The sequence below is a fragment of the Panicum virgatum genome, chromosome 1N, assembly GCF_016808335.1.
Source record: "Panicum virgatum strain AP13 chromosome 1N, P.virgatum_v5, whole genome shotgun sequence".
Taxonomy (NCBI): domain Eukaryota; kingdom Viridiplantae; phylum Streptophyta; class Magnoliopsida; order Poales; family Poaceae; genus Panicum; species Panicum virgatum.
The window spans coordinates 324,473-341,309 of NC_053145.1; the positions used below are offsets into that span (position 1 = coordinate 324,473).

Here is a 16,837-nt window from a genome sequence, read left to right on the forward strand (position 1 = left end):
TAGCTACGAAGGATTAAATTCTAGATTTCGCACGTCCTCTCATTGATGCGGCTATTTCTTTTGTTGATAGATAAAACTTCGAGAAAAGTATAGTTACACCCTCGAACTACCATAAAAATTTGATTTTCAACTTTCGACTATAAAAGTGAATAACAAAAGGCCATCCATGCGTCTTTTGATAGCTAGAGATAGGGACGTTCGCTAGGGGACACAGGGGGTTTGCCGTGTGCCCGATGGTCGGTAGTGGTTGATATGAGTGCGGGAAGAAAAGGTAAATGATATATGTTAGGCCTGTGTTGGTGCTGGGGCTTGGATCGATCCCAACAATTGGGTGGATCAGAGAAGGAACCGGCCTATATAGCAATGGCCGAAGCCTATAGTCCATACACACTAGAGCTAGTCATAGCTAGTACAACGTACCACTAGAGCCCACCCGCCCGCAGCAGCAGTGGCAGCGGATCGGAGAACTCGTTGTTGATCAACTAACATGGCTCCTCCCCATGAGACGGAGAACTCATCAGCGCCGGCCACGGTGACGACGGTGGACGTGACGGCGGCGAGGGACCTTATCGCGGCTGCCGGCGGCCACCGCTACCTGGACGTGAGGACGGAGGAGGAGCTGAGCAAGCTGGGGCACCTGGTGGAGGTGGACAGGTCCATCAACGTGCCCTACATGTTCATCACCCCAGAAGGCAAGCATCAATCTAATCTTCGTATATCCATCTACTCCCTCCGTTCTGTATTATCACATACTTCATAATATTATAGTAGGCTGTTTTAATTTATTTCAGGTGTGTATATATACCCTATTTAGAGTAAGAACGATATATATTTTTTTTAGATTACACAGTACAACTACACGTACAACTCAGACACTCACAACGCATGGACACTCACACCTCTATATGAACACACATACGCAAACCCTACCCCTATGAGCATCTTCGAAGACCGAGCCGGCAAATCCTCGAGATTGACGAAGTCACCACAGGCGTCTCGCTGTCGACGGGAACGCCGGCTACCACTGAATGCACAACGTCGTTTAATCCTAGAATATTCGCTCCCAATGGGAGTCAAACCCAGAACCTCAGATGCTATTGGGGCATTTATCACCCCTAGACTACATGGCTTTTTGCAAAAAGTAAGAACGATATATAATTTGCAAAAGTACTGGAATTCACATGCTAGCTTATTCCCAGTGCTACGTACTTTTTTTTTTGGAGATACATGTGGCCACAGCTACTAGTAGCAGTTGATGCATGTGGCCGCGAAGCCGTCTCTATACACATGCGCGCGCCACCAGGACAAGGACCAGGACCAGGACCAGCTGACACGATCACATGAGTGTGACAGGAGGCCGTGTGAAGAATGCTCAGTTCGTGGAGCAGGTGGCGTCGCTCTTTACCAAGGAGGAACACGTCGTGGTGGTGGGTCGTATTCATTTATTTATTTATATATTTCATTCCTGCAGCAGCAAGAACAACAATAATACGCAGGCAAATAATGTGAATCTGCAGGGGTGCCAAAGCGGCAAGAGATCGGAGCAAGCATGCGTTGATCTCCAAGCAGCAGTAAGTGTGCATATATAATATTATATATTTATATGTATATATAGGAGTATGTATGTATATAGGTACTAGGTATGTATGCATGACCACTGGTGAGTGGTGACCAACGTATGTAACAGCTGAACTGAATATGATGGCTGCAGGGGTTCAAGAACGTCAAGAACATGGGGGGCGGCTACCTTGCCTGGCTCCAACATGGCTTCCCCGTCCACCACCGCACCACCCCGCCGCCACCACGCCAAGACGCCTAGGCCTAGCTCAAACTCCAACTCCAACTCCAACTCCAAAGGGCCGGCCAATACAAACGAAATAAAACGATTGCTCCCACCAGCCACTCTCGTCTCCACTTCTACTATCATTATTGTCACCGGATAAGATTCCCCAACAATATGTTTCCATGCCAGCATTCCCCAACATACTCCTGTATATGATTAGTGCTAATAAAATGGATCAAATCCTTTATATACCAACTGTATGTTTCCCTCCCTATCTAACACAAATGGAAATCACAGCATGCTGCACTCTGCAGGGAGGCCAGCATCAAGCTAATGAATGGTGCACATATGAGAAACATGGCTTATTATCCTACGCTAACAATATGAAATTATTAGTCTAAAGCTCATTTCCATCCGTGTGCAACAGTAGTATAGTATGCAGCGACAACAGACTATGCTAACAAAACAAGACCAGATGAGGCAGTTTTGATCTTCATTTATACAACAACCCTGCTTATCTGCCTGTCCCCAACTTCATCCAGTTCTAAACAGACAGGGCCAGGGAAATTACCATCTGCTTATCTTCTTGCAGTTGCCACTGACCTTTAACGCTTCAGCAAGCACCCTCCCATCGCACTGACCTTTTACTGCTTGCTCACATAACTGCCAAAACAAATAAAGGAGATCTCTCACGGTTGGGCCTTCCTCGGTCTTCCCAAGCACAAGCCAATACAAGACTCTGCTGGCCTCAACTCCTCCAAACAAATCAGATGGTTACAATAAGTAAGACTCAACCACAGTACGCCCAAACTTCTGCTGGACATCCTTTGGAGTCTCAATCTGCAAGACAAGTTGATGGCAAAATTAGACAACACATATATCAATCAATAGCACAAAGTGTCAAGAACGGAAAGATTCGAATGGGCTGATAAATTATGAGAAACAAATGGGCACATACAGCGTTCAAAGCTATGAAGAGAGCTTTAATCACATTAAGTGGGTTCCTTGATCCAATAATCTGCAAGTTCAAAACAATAAACGTCATGCATAAGAACGGATATATAGTTCTGATATATGACTTGAGAAGAAACACACCTTTGACTTGACGTTGCTGAAACCAGCCAAGTACAGCACAGTTTCAACAGTCCTACCAGCAGCCGACATTCCACTTCTCATGGGTCCAGGCCAGAGATATATCTTAAGATACACAAACAGCCATCAGGTTCATAAGAGTTACCACAATGAAGATTGATACATACGAGAGTGGTTTAGTATTTCCGTGTGTTCACCTTTGTTTTTTCATATTTGGCCTGGATAGCGTGAGCAATTGTGTGATCCTCATACCGCTCCATGTAATGGAGGTTCTGGAAGCATTTCTCATATGCCTGATGAAAACAAAAGAGGACACTTCCTGTAAGAGCTGAATGTCTCGGTTCACTCATCTAACTCCAAATGAAGCAGGAATGCAGGTGGTGAACTATCAAGCATATGATAGTATCAGATGTTTCCAAGGCCAATGGCTCTTTATAATCATATTGTACAAGTCCATATTGGCCTGGTGCATAACCAAATTTATATTAACAGGAACAAAATGCAGTATACATCATAACCTCATCATGCATCAAACAGAGTACAAGAAGAAATAAAGCAGACTACATAAGTGCAAACTGAGCATTAAAGATCCTGAAATGAAGCAGTGCATCCTTTGCCATGAGTTATACAATTCATAATCATTAAAAAAGCGAGCATGCATGTGTAGAAACCGTACGCCACAAAAGTACAAAACTGAGGCACCGCATCGATATGCCGTGCAATCAAATGGATAAATAGATACCGATGACTCATAGTTTCTTTCTAGCAGAGGGCAAAGATAGCAAGCTCAAAGCAATCATAGGTGAAATCTCTACCAGACAAACTGAAGATGCATCATCCAAAATGCCATTAATAAATGCAGTAGTTTATTTGGAAAGGAAAATCATCCTTACCCTCTGTATTGCTATCTTGGCTGTTGGCCCTTTAGCTTTTGCAAAGCCTACAACACCATGGTAGTTTCCGGTGGCCAATAATGCTGTGAATTTTGCTATTTGGCCTCCCTGAGACTCACAATATGTAGAATTAGGCAGCAGAGTAGGTGAAAAGGCTATAAGCAGCAGTTGAAATCACAGAAACAATGCAAGCGGACCTTTGTGACTTTGCATGTCCTGTTAACGTCAATAACATTGACGTCAAAACCCTAAGAAGTGCATCACAGCCATATCTGTATGTTAGTATACACAAGGCAATATTATGAAACACTAAAGGGTGGAACAAACACACCCAGACCCAGGGGGAAAAGAAGATTGCTAGGCCGATGGGACCATTTCCAACTGGTGATTTCACTTACTTTTCTGTACATAGGTCTCCTCTTTTTCTCGGATAGGGAATTGCGCTCCTCCACCAAATCCTTAATTTCCTCCTCCAAAACTCTGCCTTTCTTACCAAAGGTGTGATCCAACTCTGACAGCTTGTCCTCAATCTTCTTTTCGATAGCATTGAGTTTCTCAATGAGCAAATCATCCCTCTCCTTTGTTTCATTGAATTCCTCGTCTTGGTCGTCAATTTGTTCCCCCTGGATCATCTGCTTCTCCTTATCAAAGCCCGCATTGAGCACCAGATCCTCTGGAGAAGCAACCTGCTGGTGCTGGATGAGGCCAAAGTTTGCGGGGTTACTGGGGTCGAATGCCTCCTTGCATTCCATGATCCTAACGGCTCGGTTGAGCTTCTGGAGGAGAACGAAGCGGTCTTTGCCGGTGGAGTCTTTGAGGCGGTTCATCATGTCGCCGATGACCCTGTACTCGAGTGGCAGCTTGAGGTGGCGCTCCTCGAACTTGTCGATTTTGGTCATCCATTTGTGAGCCTCGTCGAGGGTCTCTGCCACATTCCATGCATCATGGTAAGGGTGTATAGAAGCTGGCGTGGTGGAGACGGGAGGGATAGGATGATTACCGGCCTCCGCGAATGATCGCAGGAGCTCCCCGTGTCGCTTGCACTTGCGTTCGAACTCGTCGACGCGACGCTTGATGGCGTCGGGCGTGTAGCGCTCGTCTTCCTCGTCGCTGTCGGAGTCGGTGGGCTCCCAGTAGCCTTCGTCGGCGGCCGCCTCCTTGGCCTTGCGGCGTTCGAGCTTCTCGATGAGCGGCTTGACGCCCAGGTAGTCCTCCTCCTCCTCCGCTGGCTCTTCCTCCTGGGCGCCTTGACTGGCGCGGCGGTCCTGGCGCTCGCGCTCGACCTCCGCGAGCAGCTCATGCACGGCCCGCTCGCTCTGGATCTGAGGCCTGGCGCCCCCCGCGGAGGCGGAGAAGGCCAGGTGGCGGCGCGGGGGCGTGATCCGCGAGCCTAGGTGACTGTGGGAGGGAAGAGTGGTGGATCCCGTGATGTGGTGCGGCCGCAGGGAGAGCAGGCGGGCCCACGCCGCGGCGGCGCGGGAGCGGGCGGCGGCGGCGGCCATGGCGGCGGCGGCGGAGGACAGAGAGACGACCAACTGCCTAAGAGGAGGGGGGTTTTTGAGAGGGAAGGGACGGAAATGATCGCGATCTAGATGGGCTTCACTACTGGATTGAGCCCAATGGTGTGGTCGGCCCAAGAGCTATCCTCCTTCGCCTTGCCGGGGCAATTCCGCCCTCCAAAATAAATAAATAAATATATCATGTCGTATATGAGAAGGAATCGAGGAAGATAGCAGCAGGCAGGCAGAGGCAGAGGCAGAGGCAGATGCAGGAAGAAAGAGGAGGGGAATTTTCATTTTGTAGCTAGCTAGCTGCTAGGGTCTGCTTGCTCGTCGCCTCGCCTGCCTCCTCCCCATCGGCTAGGGCTAGCTATGATCCCCAACTCGTCTTCCCCTCCCCCTCTCGTCGTATTCTGAATCTTGTTCGCAATCGAATTCGGATTCCGTTGGGAGGGGAACAAATCCACCGCATCCACCCCGCGGCCACCTCCATACTATGGTTCACTCTCCGCGCCGCCCATCGCCGTCGTCCTCCTCGCCGATGCTCCACAAGAACCTCCGCGCGCTGGGCCCCGGCTTGAATCCCTTCGCTCCCTTCGGCATGGGCAACTACTCCCTCGCTTCCTCCTCCCGCTAATCCTCTCCTCCGATTCCGATCTCTGCCCCGATTGCTGCTGCTGCTGCTAAATCCCGTCCCGGCTGCTTCCTCGCTCGCGAATCGCCTCCTCCCGTCTGTTTCGTTGCTCCATTGGTTTGGATCTGACAGCCGACGCGGGCTACGAGAATAGCATGGTCCAGGTGCGCTGGTCGCTGAGCATGAGCCGCCTCCGGGGCTGCCACGCCGCTGATGACCGTGGCTGGAACCCGCTCCATGTTGCCGCTCGCAAGGGAGACCTCAAGGAGGTACCACTCATCCAATCCTGCCCGCCTCTCTCCCGTTTTATTTTGCTATTACCTGCATCTGCATGCTGTATATTACCAAACTTGAATGCCCATAATTGTTGCTACTTCTCTTATTCTGCCGAAATAAGACTTGATTTATTCAAAAGGAAAGCAAATGTCGTAATAATCAATTACCCATGTGTGCAGGCAGACTAGCACATGAGATTGTAGCATGCATTGCCTTGCCTAACATAAATCGTGCATGCACATCGCACACAAACACCAAAAAGAAAAACAAAATTGCACGCTAATGAAGATAACCAGGAATCCTTTTTGTCCCCGTTAAGCCAAGTAGAGCTGTCCCCGTTAAGCCAAGTAGAGCAACCCAGCAACACGTCCTCATCCATGAATCTGGACAAAATACTACTTCTAAAGTTTAGTTTTGTTGGTGACTTGTATGCCTGTATCAAAATTTTGCTCCCATACAGACCTGCACCATTCTATGTCATATGCATACCTTCATCTGCTGATCGGTCTGGTTCTCAATCCTAGGTGCTCAAGTATTTTCCCAACATTCATCTGTGACAGGCTGTTGTTTCTATTTCTTTGTTCATGTGATTGTTACCATCAGCTAGCAATAAATATACTGCATGGACACATATTTGGTGATTGCCACATATACACTTGGGATATGACCCTCTGTTAACTTTTGATGTTTTCTTCTTATTTGTCCTGTCGCCTGTATTCACCTAGTGCTTACTGTTCTCCTACAATCGCTTGGTGAGATGATAAATTATCTTTGTGCCTAGGTCCGACGTCTCCTGGATGAGGGGATGGATGTCAATGCACCTGCATGGGGACCAAAATCTCCGGGTGCCACCCCGCTCCATCTGGCTGCTCAGGGCGGGCATGTTAAAATCATGGATGAACTACTGGAACGTGGTGCAAATATTGATGCTCGAACAAAAGGAGCCTGCGGCTGTAAGTTCCCACCTCCTCTTGACCCATTGCCTGCACTGTAAAGACAGTAGAGTTGTTTAGGGTGCTTATCTGGTTTTATCGTGTTTTTGTTGGAGTTGATGCTGTTTAATGCACATAATTTCCAGCATCTGACATCATGCAACTACGGTGCATCTGCTTAGTTTTCCCTTCCATGGACTTGCATTTTTTTCCTAGATATTACATGTGTTTGCATAAATATGCAATTGCAATAGAGAGGTCTTCTTGCTTGTTCTGGTCTTCTGGACCCAAAATCCATTCAGCTTCTCCAGAATTTGTATATGAATGATAATATGGCCATGCCTATAACTCTCTAGTGGTAGCATGGAAAATTTATTGTAACATGCTTACTGAATAACAATATGAACTGACCTGCTGTGCTATTTTATATTGGAGTCTTGACAGAAATGCCCTGTTTTCTTGGTTGAACCCAGGGACACCGCTTCACATTGCTGCCAAGGAAAGGAACAAGAAAGCTGTGAGATTCCTGATTGAGAATGGTGCATTCCTGCCTCCTGAGATGAACGATCACAGGTTCAATCCTCCCCTCCATTACTGCTCTGGATTAGAATGGGCGTATGAGGTGAAGCGCATGCAAGATGAGAGCGACTCCCCTGGCGAGACCTCCTTAAGCTCGGACAACTAGATGGAATTTGAGAAGATGGACCGTGTCGAGTGTCTATTCTTGAATTGTATGCGCATCATCATTGAGCTGTTTGATGTCGCAGGAATTGCCACGTTAGCAAGTGCAATGCATGTAGTCTGCTGCCTTGAATGATTGTTGATGATACCGTACATGTGCTTTCTGGAAGGGTCCTTGTACTCTGTTGTTGCGTTGTATTCTTGTGCATCTGTACGACTGTACCGGTACACGTATCTACATGACGTATCTTGGGATACACGTGAACAAGTGCTCCTGGTATGCAAGCTGTGAATAGTAAAGCCGGTGCAGCAGCAGCACCGGGCGTTTGGTATCGTCTTTTACCGAGCAGCAGCAACAGCAGGTAGGGATGACGCCCAGCCTGGCTACCAGTGCGGCGCTCTACCTACATGCTTTCCGACTCGTACCTACCGTCTGGCCGCACCCCCGCAGGAGGCGATCCTGGTGTAAGGCACCTGATCATGGACCGGCGACGAGCCGACGAGAGCAGCTTCTGCTGCCGGAGCAGGGTGGACGAAGGATCTCCGACGGCCATTGAGAGACAACAGCGTTGTTGTGGGGAACTTCCGGGGGAAGTGCTGCTCTTGTCCATGGCACACGCACCCTCAGGGCACGGCGGCGAGTACAACACCCCCACTTGGATTTGTTGAGTTGAATGAGTTTTGGGTGAACCCTGAACCCAATGACACAAAGTAAAAAACACGAAACTTGCATCTCTACCATTTTGTCTTCTTACCATGCTTAAACCTAACAGCACATTAGCTCAAGAGCAATCCACCACGGGTCAAAGACACCAAAGTCACACATCCATTCTGTAAAACACAAACTACTGCAGAGATACACATAAGCTACCTTACAAGCCTGGCTGCCCAAGCAAAGTTTTCATAACAAGACACAAACTTGGTTCGCCAGATAACCGTGTGCACGATCCTTTAGACAGATCTACCTCCTCACAGGGGGTGCACTGCCCCGTCCAACCGGACCACCACCGCGACCAGCAGCAGCCTACACCAATTGTAGGCAAAAGGTCAGAAAGTACAGATAACACAATCACAGGTACGCACAGATAATTTCATTCCTGAAGGTTGCATGTATTAATGTTCCGGTTCAGACATTCTAAAGCCTACACTTTTAAGATATTTCAAAATCCCATATAAGTGGGTGTCGATTGGTATGGAGGAACACAGGAAATTTGATACATGACCTGGAGTGATTCAAAATGCTAAGATCTAAGTTGGAACAGTTTATATTCTTTCTTGTGCAAATTTATGTAGGTATTATTATAAAGCGCTAGCCACATTGTGATGTAATAGCACTGTTCTGATTATTTAGTAGATCTTTTTTTTTGAAAAAAGTTACTTCCGGAGAGGAAGATTTCGAGATCAAACGATGAAAAGAAGGGTGGCTTTCAGAGCAATTAATCTTTTTCTAGAATTCTAGTGTAAATTCACAAGCTCAAGAGAAAGTAAAAACTGAAGACTATTGTCCATCTTGAGAGAAGGCGATAACGTAACTAGCAAGGCGGACACTACATAGTAATTAGAGATGAAATGTAGAAACATGCACGTCTTGAAGTTAATAACATGAGGGCGATTACAGGTGGTGGAAATTGTGCAGGCGCAAGGGACTTTCTAGCAAGAACATATCTGAATTCTCAAGCTGCAGGCTTTTGGTGTAATGATGATGCAAAGAGTGAGTGAAAAAAATTGTATAGGTCACCCACGGTTGTGACATGTGAGCATTGCGGCATTGCAAAAGAACGGGGCTTGAGCAAAGCCGTCAAAGGCCTATCTATAGAGGAACAGCTGCATTAGGATGTCTGTGGTGATTTAGTTAAAGTTGGTCCTATATCTTAAGAATTTGGATCCCAAGCCTCTCATACCAACAGGGACTAGGATTTGTTGATATTGCTGCATGTATTTGGACCGCTTCAAGCAATAGCAGTTGAAGATTTTTCACAGTAGCTACGAGAGTCTCGTGAATTTGGAATTTTTATTCAGCTACTGAAGGAAGTAAATCCTTCCAGATTTACAAGTGAAACTTATTGCTGGAAAGTAAGAGGTGATTACCCGAGCACGCATGGCGACCGCACGGCCACGGCCAACCCCAACAGCTGAGCCTTTACCCTGCAGGAAGATGAGGGATAGTTAGCAATCAATCAGTCATGTGCTAGTATTTTTCTGTAGTACGGCAAGGTGAGGAAGAAATTGCAGCGGCCTCAGGAAGAAAAGGAGAGTGCTGCTGCAGACAAGGATGAGGAGCTGACCCTAATCCTGGCCTCGAGGCGCTTAAACATGGGGGCGTTCTTGAGCATGTCGGGTATGATCATGAACCTGACCCTGCTCCCCCTGATGAAGACGTGCTCCAGCTGCGACACCTTGCCGTCCTGGAATCAGGAAGGAATCCATCCATCCATCGATTATTCAGGGGTGGGGATCAGGCATGGAGAAGGGAGAAGCTAGGGAAGTGGACAAGTGAGGAAGGGACCTTTGCCGTGAAGGTGATGTTGTCGAGCTGGCAGTTCCAGTTGTCCTCGCACTCGACCATGGCGCCGCGGTAGACCTCGCCGGTCTTGAGCTCGACCGTGACGACGTGGCCCGCCGCCTCGTGCAGCAGCTTCACCGGGATCCCGAGGCTGCGGCTCATCCTCGAAGGGGTAGGTGCAGGGGCTCGTGCGCGGCTGTGTCGTGGGAGCAGCGAGCAGGAGTGGGACGGAGGTAGAGGGAGGGAGGCGGCGGCGCGGGGAGGGTTTGTCAACTAGGCTTCTGCTCCGCATCCAACTCTGCTGCTTGCCTTGCTTTGCCTGGGCTGGGCTGTTGCTTCCTGCTGCAGTTCCAGCCCAGCCTAGCCCACTGGAAACTTTTTTTGATTTGATTTAGTGATGGATGGATGGCATCTTCTCGTCCCCAAGTTCATTCAATATTCGGAAATCCAAAGATTTTGGAAATTTGTAACTCCAAAACTTTGCTATTCGGGTGGAAAACATAAATTAATTTACACTAACGCTTAGATCCGAACGTTCGGATGGAGGTGAAATATTATGGGACTCACACTACACCCTCTACCATTGCTTAACCACTTGGTTCCGTCGTCTCTCTTCACTAGATTATATGGAACCTAAGGTCGTCTAGAATCTTACCCAAGTACTACTCGGATGGTTTCCATCTAAATCGACTAGTACAAAATTGATACGACTAGTTATATGACGTATCGATACAAAACATGCCCTACCTTATATCTCGTATAGGACAGTGCGACGTAAGTATGCGTGGCTCCGGGTCTGACAGCCGTGTGTGCGGCCACCTACGGCACGCACACCATGTCGCGCCGCGCGCCGCTTCCTGCGCCTAGAGGCAGAGCTCGCCAGCGGCTCAATGGCACGCAATATGCAGGTTTGAGTGTGTTGTTGCAAGCATTTCATTTATATGTTTAAGATGTTTTAGAAGAATCTTGCAAGTGTTTTATATTAAAGTTGTAAAAGTAGATCTAGATGTTGCAATATTGTTTATGCTTTATAGACATATTACAAGTGTTTAGTTCGGATGTTATATTTTTATTGAGATGTTTCATGTGCATTTTTAAATGTTTCATGAAAAATTAAACGAATGTTGCGGCGGATTTTATACTCATCGTCAATGGATCATTAATAACAATTTTTTAAAATGTTTTGATGTCGCAAATGCTAATTTTTGTGGTGCAAATGTTTCAAATAAATATTGAAATAGTATATAAATGTTTCATTTGATGATTATGTTACATGGGGGGTAGGGAGGAGTGTGGGGATCAAAATGTTGGAGAGCGAGAGGGAGAGGAGGAAGAGGAGAGCGCATGGAGGCCGAACATGCGGGCGGGGTCGGGTGCGCGCGTCTCTCGGCCTTCCGCCCCTCGATGCCTCCTCCTACTCCTCCTCCTCCATGCATAGCTTGCTTCTCCGATCCTCCCGTATCGCCATCCATCCAATCATGCATTATTCATATTCCTCCATGGATTAGATCGATCAGATTATTGTGCCCGGCCGGCTTGCCGTGTTGATCCACGAGGCATGCCCAACATGCTCGGCTCGTCGGCGTCCAGGCGGGAGGCCAGAAGCGGCGAGCTCCCCAAGACCACCGCCACCATGTCCCTCCGGGACGCCGCCACCAAGATCGTCGAGGCGCCCAAGGCCGCCACCTCCAAGCCGTTAAACAACATGGCCGCCGTCGTCAGGGAGGCCGCCGCTGCCGCCGTGCGCCACGAGGGCTGGATGGTGCGCTACGGCCGCAGGAAGATCGGCAGGTCCTTCTTCCACACGCGCTACTTCGTGCTCGACAGCAAGCTCCTCGCATACTACAAGAAGAAACCAAAGGACAACATGGTAACTTTCTCTCTAACTTATGTGCTGCAACGTATGTACTGATGTGTATATATCAAATAATCACGGGTGCCAAAAAATATTCAAACTTGTGGTGTCTGATGACCTTTAACCGATCGAATTGATGCAACATGCTGTGATATATATATATGTGCATCCAGGTGCCGCTCAAGTCGCTGCTAATAGACAGTAATTGCAGGGTGGAGGATAGAGGGCTCAAAACACATCATGGTCAAGTGAGAGTTCATTTATTTGCTCCTCTCTTCTTTCTTTCTTTACTTGCTTATATATAATTGGGATCATTAAATTTCTCATCGCTCTTCCATTTCTTTATTTCCTTTTAGATGATTTATGTCCTGTGCATTTATAACAAGAAAGAAAAGGAGCACCAGATAACGGTTTGGTCTAAATCTAAATGCAGAGCAACCCTTCAGCTTTTCTACATTTTCTCCATATCTTGTTTGGCTTCACGTCACAAATTTATTTTATTCACAGATGGGTGCATATGATATTGAGGATGCAATGGCCTGGAAAAAGAAGATAGAACTCGTCATTGACCAGGTATATATGGTAATTATAGATCATGTCAACAAACCACAGAGTAAGGATTTAGTTTTATCAAAATAACATTTTTCTTCCTTCTTGCAGCAACAGGACTCAATGACAGCTAAAAACCGTAAGGCCTTTGCTTCAATAGACTTTGACATGGAACTCGGAGAGCAGTTTTCGTTTTCAGATCATGACAGTGCGTAAGTGGCATTCCGTCGGTCAAATTATCTTTTGCTACATCTTTTGCTGAATTAGCTAGAAACTTCATTACAATTGTAGAGCAGAGGATGATGAGGAACGGCCTATTTTGACTCGCAGGACAACTATAGGAAACGGTAAATAATCGCATTAAATATCCCAAGTGAAGTGGAGAATACTGATCTTAAGAAACATTTATATCCACTTTAAACCAGGAATTCACCATGTCATTTTTGGTTCTAGGCCCCCCTGATTCAATACATGACTGGACCAAAGAGCCTGACATTGGTCTGTTCAATCAGAACGACCCCAATCAAGTTCACTCCAAGAAGAATTGGCGACTACTCAGATGCCAAAATGGCAAGTTTGCATTCCTCTCTTTCCTTGTAGCATTGGATTTGAATTTGCTCATTGTTTTGGTACTGGCAGGGCTGCGCATCTTCGAAGAACTTCTGGAAGTTGATTACCTTGTATGTTCCAACCGCTTTGTTTTTTCTTTGACGATCTGACCTGAAACTGATGACAGCATATTACTTTGATGTGCTATATTGTAGGCAAGAAGCTGCAGCCGAGCTATGAGGGCTGTTGGTGTAGTGGAGGCCACGTGCGAAGCCATTTTTGGTCTGGTGATGAGCATGGATGTAACAAGATACGAGTAAGCATTTGGCTTTCTAACTTTATTCTATTTCCCTACTACTGATGTTGATCTCTTAATTTTTATTTTCCATTTTATTTTATAGGTGGGACTGTAGCTTTCATCATGGTAGTTTAGTCGAAGAGATTGATGGTCACACCGCAATACTATATCATAGGTTGCAGCTGCACTGGTGTCCGATGTAACTACGATTCTCACAGATGAACTAGTCATTATTATTTGCCTTTTCAGTTTTCTTCCGACCGTTGCCAATAACAACATTAACTATGCAGGTTAGTTTGGCCTCGGGATCTTTGTTATGCTCGGTATTGGCGTCGTAATGATGATGGAAGTTATGGTAATTGTTTGATTTCATTTTTCCTACCGCCTTTAATGTTTGCAACGCCTTCTGTTTGATACAGTGTGTACACATGCAGTTGTGCTATTCCGATCGATAGAACATCCCAACTGCGGTCGGCAGCGAGGATTCGTGAGGGCTTTCATTGAAAGTAATTTCCGTGGGCACATATTAAATATTCATCCACCTTAGAGTATGAGACACTCCAAATATAATTAAACGAGAAGTGCCAACTTCTGATCCTCTGTTTCTTTTTCCTGAATTTCTGTTAGTATAGGTGGAGGTTTCAAGATTTCTCCCCTTAAGTGTCACAATGGAAGACCCCGTACTCAGGTTCAACACCTTATGCAGATTGACCTGAAGGGATGGTTCCTGAACTATTCTCTCTCCTTTCAGTATCATTCTTTGCTGCAGATACTAAACTGTGTTGCAGGTATTGAAAATACTGTTATTTTTATACCAGCAACAATGGACAGCTCCATCTTAGAATGGAAGCAGAACATATCTTTGTCGAATTGACAATTTAGTGCAGTTGTCGCACTGATTCATGTTTGCTCTTATGTTCTGTACCAACTTCCAGGATTGCGCGAATATTTTTCCCAAACAGATGAAATCCATATAACCCCAAGGATTCCTGTAATGGAAACAATGTTTGATGCGGATTCAGAGCCAAAAGGTCATAAGACTCAAGAAGTAGACTCCAAGTCTAAACCAGTTTACCAAGGGCATAAAAACATGGGAATGATTGATGAAGAGTCGGATGAGGATGATGAGTATCAAGTTCCTGAAGCTGATCTAGAGGTTCTTAACCACACTACATGCAAATTTTATGATTGCGTACTTTAGCACAAGTTGGGATACTTCAGGATGTAACACTCAATAGAGTGGCAATCCACTCTGAAATAAACCTTAGAAGTTCAAACATGTTTTGTACCATTGTACTAAACCTTGATCAAAATCAATGTGCAGGAAGACCCGAACAAATTGGACAATGAGGCTAAGCGCACAGGTTTGGTTCCCCATGGTGCTCTATATGCTTGTATTGTCATATCTGCTATGAGGTTCCCAGGACAGGTTTAATTATTTCTGATTGCTGTAAATGTGATAGCATAATCACTACTGCAGATGAGCCACCAGAAAAAATTGATTTATCTTGCTTTTCTGGGATTCTTCACCGTGATGTTGAGGAGAAAAGCCGCAACTGCTGGACAGTACCCGATAGCAAGATCTTTAAAGTTCGTAGCAAGAACTTCCCACATGACAAATCAAAGGTCTAAAACTTCCAGCTTGTGGTTTATTGATTTTGGAGCATGCATGAAGAATGTTAACATAGGCGTATTATCCATGTTACAGATACCTGCAGCGAGTTATCTGATGGAACTAGCAGCCATCGACTGGTTTAAGGACACAAAGCGTATGGATAATGTTGCCAGGCAGAAAGGTTGTGTTGCTCAGGTAAACAACCTTGTGAATGCGAACAATTTGTGGTTTCTTGTCTACTATTACATGACCTCATGGGAATATAATGCATACATTACTTAACTTTGTTAATTAGGTTGCTGCTGAGAAAGGGATGCATACATTTGTTGTCAACATACAGGTAAGTTGTAGGAAGTATTATATATCTCATACATTATTGATGTATTTAAAGGATTTTGGTGAAGTTTATTACTGTCCTGTTGTATTGTAGATTCCTGGATCAACTCAGTACAGCCTGGTCATGTATTTTGTGACAAGCTCCCTGAAGAAGGGATCGTTACTACAGCGTTTCTTTGACGGCGATGATGAGTTCCGCAATAGCAGACTGAAGCTGATACCATCCGTTCCTAAGGTCTGGTGCTCTGTGCTCCTGAATTCCTATTTATTTAACTTCGTAAATATGAAATAAATCAATTTGCACAGGGCTCTTGGATAGTGCGACAGAGTGTTGGGAGCACCCCTTGTTTGTTGGGAAAGGCTGTAGATTGCAGCTATTTTCGTGGTCATGGATACTTGGAGGTAATTGGAACCTTGTATTGATGGAGCCTGCCTGGCTAGCTTGTCTCCTCATTTTCATACATATATACTCTTATCTATATATATTGATAAGGTGTTTTATTAGGTGGACGTTGACATTGGATCTTCGGCGGTAGCAAACGGAGTTCTGGGCCTCGTCTTCGGTGTGGTCACAACATTAGTAGTTGACATGGCCTTCCTAATACAGGTAGTAACAAATTCTTTCTTTCTTAACAGCGGCATCATTGCTAATTGATGAATGATGATGGTCTATTATCTAGGCCAACACATATGAGGAGCTCCCGGAGCAGGTGATCGGCGCAGCTCGGCTGGCTCACGTGGAACCGGCCACTGCAGTGGTTCCTGATCTGGAGAACGCAGCGAGTGAGAGTGGCAACAATGACGACAGCAACAACAATGCTTCCTCAGAGGATGATGTGTCCAAGAAAACGAATTGATTGGATTTGGCCTTCCTAACCTTACTAGTACTTGCTTACTGAGTGTTATATTGGTCCTGTCTCTCTCTCTCTCTCTCTTCTTTTTCTTTCGTTTCCTTTTAGTACATAGCTATCTACAGTAGTGTATTGAGTTGCAATTCAATTTCAGATTTGGTTAACTAGCTGTCACGACCCAAATGTTAAAAATGTGATTAACATTTATATAACAGCATCATGAGCATCATTAGTGCATAATGGAGCATCATGTGCATGCGTGGCATGTATTTATTTAATCCTTGTGCTTGCTTGAAATGAATGCTTGTGAAGGGAGTTTAAATTTTTATATACAACTGTGCCCCCAAAAATTTTATTCAAACAATAGATTTCAAATGTCTAATTCAAAATATTTTTGTAGGATTTTAGCACTTTTGAACCGAGCCATAAAATTCTTGGAAGATTCAAAAACTGCTGGTTTGTTCTTTTTACTGCGACCAATCCACAAAGTC

The 16,837-nt window shown here is 45.8% G+C and overlaps 5 protein-coding genes and 1 long non-coding RNA gene across 8 annotated transcripts; 3 read left to right on the forward strand and 3 right to left on the reverse strand.

Annotated features, from left to right (window-relative positions):
- The first annotated feature begins 283 nt into the window (after nt 1-283).
- Nucleotides 284-2,034, forward strand: LOC120654351 (thiosulfate sulfurtransferase 18-like). The gene is made up of 4 exons (XM_039931868.1): nt 284-692; nt 1,354-1,427; nt 1,518-1,571; nt 1,712-2,034. Exons 1-4 carry the CDS (start codon nt 488-490, stop codon nt 1,817-1,819), a joined length of 441 nt encoding a protein of 146 aa, XP_039787802.1. The 5' UTR covers nt 284-487; the 3' UTR covers nt 1,820-2,034.
- On the reverse strand, nt 2,015-5,285 carry LOC120654349. The gene is made up of 8 exons (XM_039931866.1): nt 4,769-5,285; nt 4,167-4,693; nt 3,966-4,016; nt 3,769-3,876; nt 3,073-3,168; nt 2,879-2,980; nt 2,742-2,801; nt 2,015-2,623 (listed from the first exon to the last, which is right to left on the reverse strand). The coding sequence occupies exons 1-8, from the start codon at nt 5,268-5,270 to the stop codon at nt 2,558-2,560; spliced, it is 1,512 nt and encodes a 503-aa protein (XP_039787800.1). The 5' UTR covers nt 5,271-5,285; the 3' UTR covers nt 2,015-2,557.
- A 199-nt stretch (nt 5,286-5,484) lies between these two features.
- On the forward strand, nt 5,485-8,055 carry LOC120654350 (phytochrome-interacting ankyrin-repeat protein 2-like). The gene is made up of 3 exons (XM_039931867.1): nt 5,485-6,170; nt 6,959-7,130; nt 7,583-8,055. Exons 1-3 carry the CDS (start codon nt 6,057-6,059, stop codon nt 7,792-7,794), a joined length of 498 nt encoding a protein of 165 aa, XP_039787801.1. The 5' UTR covers nt 5,485-6,056; the 3' UTR covers nt 7,795-8,055.
- LOC120654353 lies at nt 6,328-7,659 on the reverse strand. Its single transcript, XR_005667043.1, has 2 exons — nt 7,521-7,659; nt 6,328-7,165 (listed from the first exon to the last, which is right to left on the reverse strand). It is a non-coding gene; the product is annotated as an uncharacterized LOC120654353 (long non-coding RNA).
- A 447-nt stretch (nt 8,056-8,502) lies between the features above and the next one.
- Nucleotides 8,503-10,629, reverse strand: LOC120654352 (small nuclear ribonucleoprotein SmD3b-like). The gene is made up of 4 exons (XM_039931870.1): nt 10,297-10,629; nt 10,076-10,195; nt 9,879-9,935; nt 8,503-8,814 (listed from the first exon to the last, which is right to left on the reverse strand). The coding sequence occupies exons 1-4, from the start codon at nt 10,453-10,455 to the stop codon at nt 8,752-8,754; spliced, it is 399 nt and encodes a 132-aa protein (XP_039787804.1). The 5' UTR covers nt 10,456-10,629; the 3' UTR covers nt 8,503-8,751.
- Nucleotides 10,630-11,709: 1,080 nt separating this feature from the next.
- Nucleotides 11,710-16,576, forward strand: LOC120654347 (protein ENHANCED DISEASE RESISTANCE 2-like). 3 transcript variants are annotated; one of them, XR_005667042.1, is made up of 22 exons: nt 11,710-12,163; nt 12,322-12,396; nt 12,505-12,558; nt 12,656-12,721; nt 12,809-12,909; nt 12,989-13,044; nt 13,151-13,267; nt 13,337-13,377; nt 13,462-13,562; nt 13,648-13,743; nt 13,835-13,899; nt 13,979-14,050; nt 14,177-14,332; nt 14,480-14,700; nt 14,869-14,908; nt 15,025-15,170; nt 15,253-15,354; nt 15,455-15,499; nt 15,590-15,730; nt 15,815-15,897; nt 16,001-16,102; nt 16,176-16,219. XR_005667042.1 is itself a non-coding variant. In XM_039931865.1 (22 exons), the coding sequence occupies exons 1-22, from the start codon at nt 11,852-11,854 to the stop codon at nt 16,350-16,352; spliced, it is 2,382 nt and encodes a 793-aa protein (XP_039787799.1). In that variant the 5' UTR covers nt 11,710-11,851; the 3' UTR covers nt 16,353-16,576. The 3 variants fall into 3 exon arrangements, 2 of the variants coding, with proteins under 2 accessions (XP_039787799.1, XP_039787798.1); XM_039931865.1 differs by having other exon boundaries at nt 15,802-15,897; nt 16,176-16,576; XM_039931864.1 differs by having other exon boundaries at nt 13,151-13,377; nt 15,802-15,897; nt 16,176-16,576.
- The last annotated feature ends 261 nt before the right edge of the window (nt 16,577-16,837 follow it).

Bases quoted from the DNA above. Each gene is read 5' to 3' on its own strand.
- LOC120654351 (XM_039931868.1), top strand. From the start codon at position 488: ATGGCTCCTCCCCATGAGACGGAGAACTCATCAGCGCCGGCCACGGTG. The intron at 693-1,353 runs GCAAGCATCAAT...TGAGTGTGACAG, and splicing joins CATGTTCATCACCCCAGAAG to GAGGCCGTGTGAAGAATGCT. The intron at 1,428-1,517 runs GTGGGTCGTATT...GTGAATCTGCAG, and splicing joins AGGAGGAACACGTCGTGGTG to GGGTGCCAAAGCGGCAAGAG.
- LOC120654349 (XM_039931866.1), bottom strand. From the start codon at position 5,270: ATGGCCGCCGCCGCCGCCCGCTCCCGCGCCGCCGCGGCGTGGGCCCGC. The intron at 4,694-4,768 runs GTAATCATCCTA...GGAATGTGGCAG, and splicing joins GCGATCATTCGCGGAGGCCG to AGACCCTCGACGAGGCTCAC. The intron at 4,017-4,166 runs GTAAGTGAAATC...TGCACTTCTTAG, and splicing joins GGAGACCTATGTACAGAAAA to GGTTTTGACGTCAATGTTAT.
- LOC120654350 (XM_039931867.1), top strand. From the start codon at position 6,057: ATGGTCCAGGTGCGCTGGTCGCTGAGCATGAGCCGCCTCCGGGGCTGC. The intron at 6,171-6,958 runs GTACCACTCATC...CTTTGTGCCTAG, and splicing joins GCAAGGGAGACCTCAAGGAG to GTCCGACGTCTCCTGGATGA. The intron at 7,131-7,582 runs GTAAGTTCCCAC...GGTTGAACCCAG, and splicing joins AACAAAAGGAGCCTGCGGCT to GGACACCGCTTCACATTGCT.
- LOC120654352 (XM_039931870.1), bottom strand. From the start codon at position 10,455: ATGAGCCGCAGCCTCGGGATCCCGGTGAAGCTGCTGCACGAGGCGGCG. The intron at 10,196-10,296 runs GTCCCTTCCTCA...TCCTGATTCCAG, and splicing joins ACATCACCTTCACGGCAAAG to GACGGCAAGGTGTCGCAGCT. The intron at 9,936-10,075 runs GTCAGCTCCTCA...ATCTTCCTGCAG, and splicing joins GCCTCGAGGCCAGGATTAGG to GGTAAAGGCTCAGCTGTTGG.
- LOC120654347 (XM_039931864.1), top strand. From the start codon at position 11,852: ATGCCCAACATGCTCGGCTCGTCGGCGTCCAGGCGGGAGGCCAGAAGC. The intron at 12,164-12,321 runs GTAACTTTCTCT...ATGTGCATCCAG, and splicing joins AGAAACCAAAGGACAACATG to GTGCCGCTCAAGTCGCTGCT. The intron at 15,731-15,801 runs GTCTGGTGCTCT...CAATTTGCACAG, and splicing joins TGATACCATCCGTTCCTAAG to GGCTCTTGGATAGTGCGACA.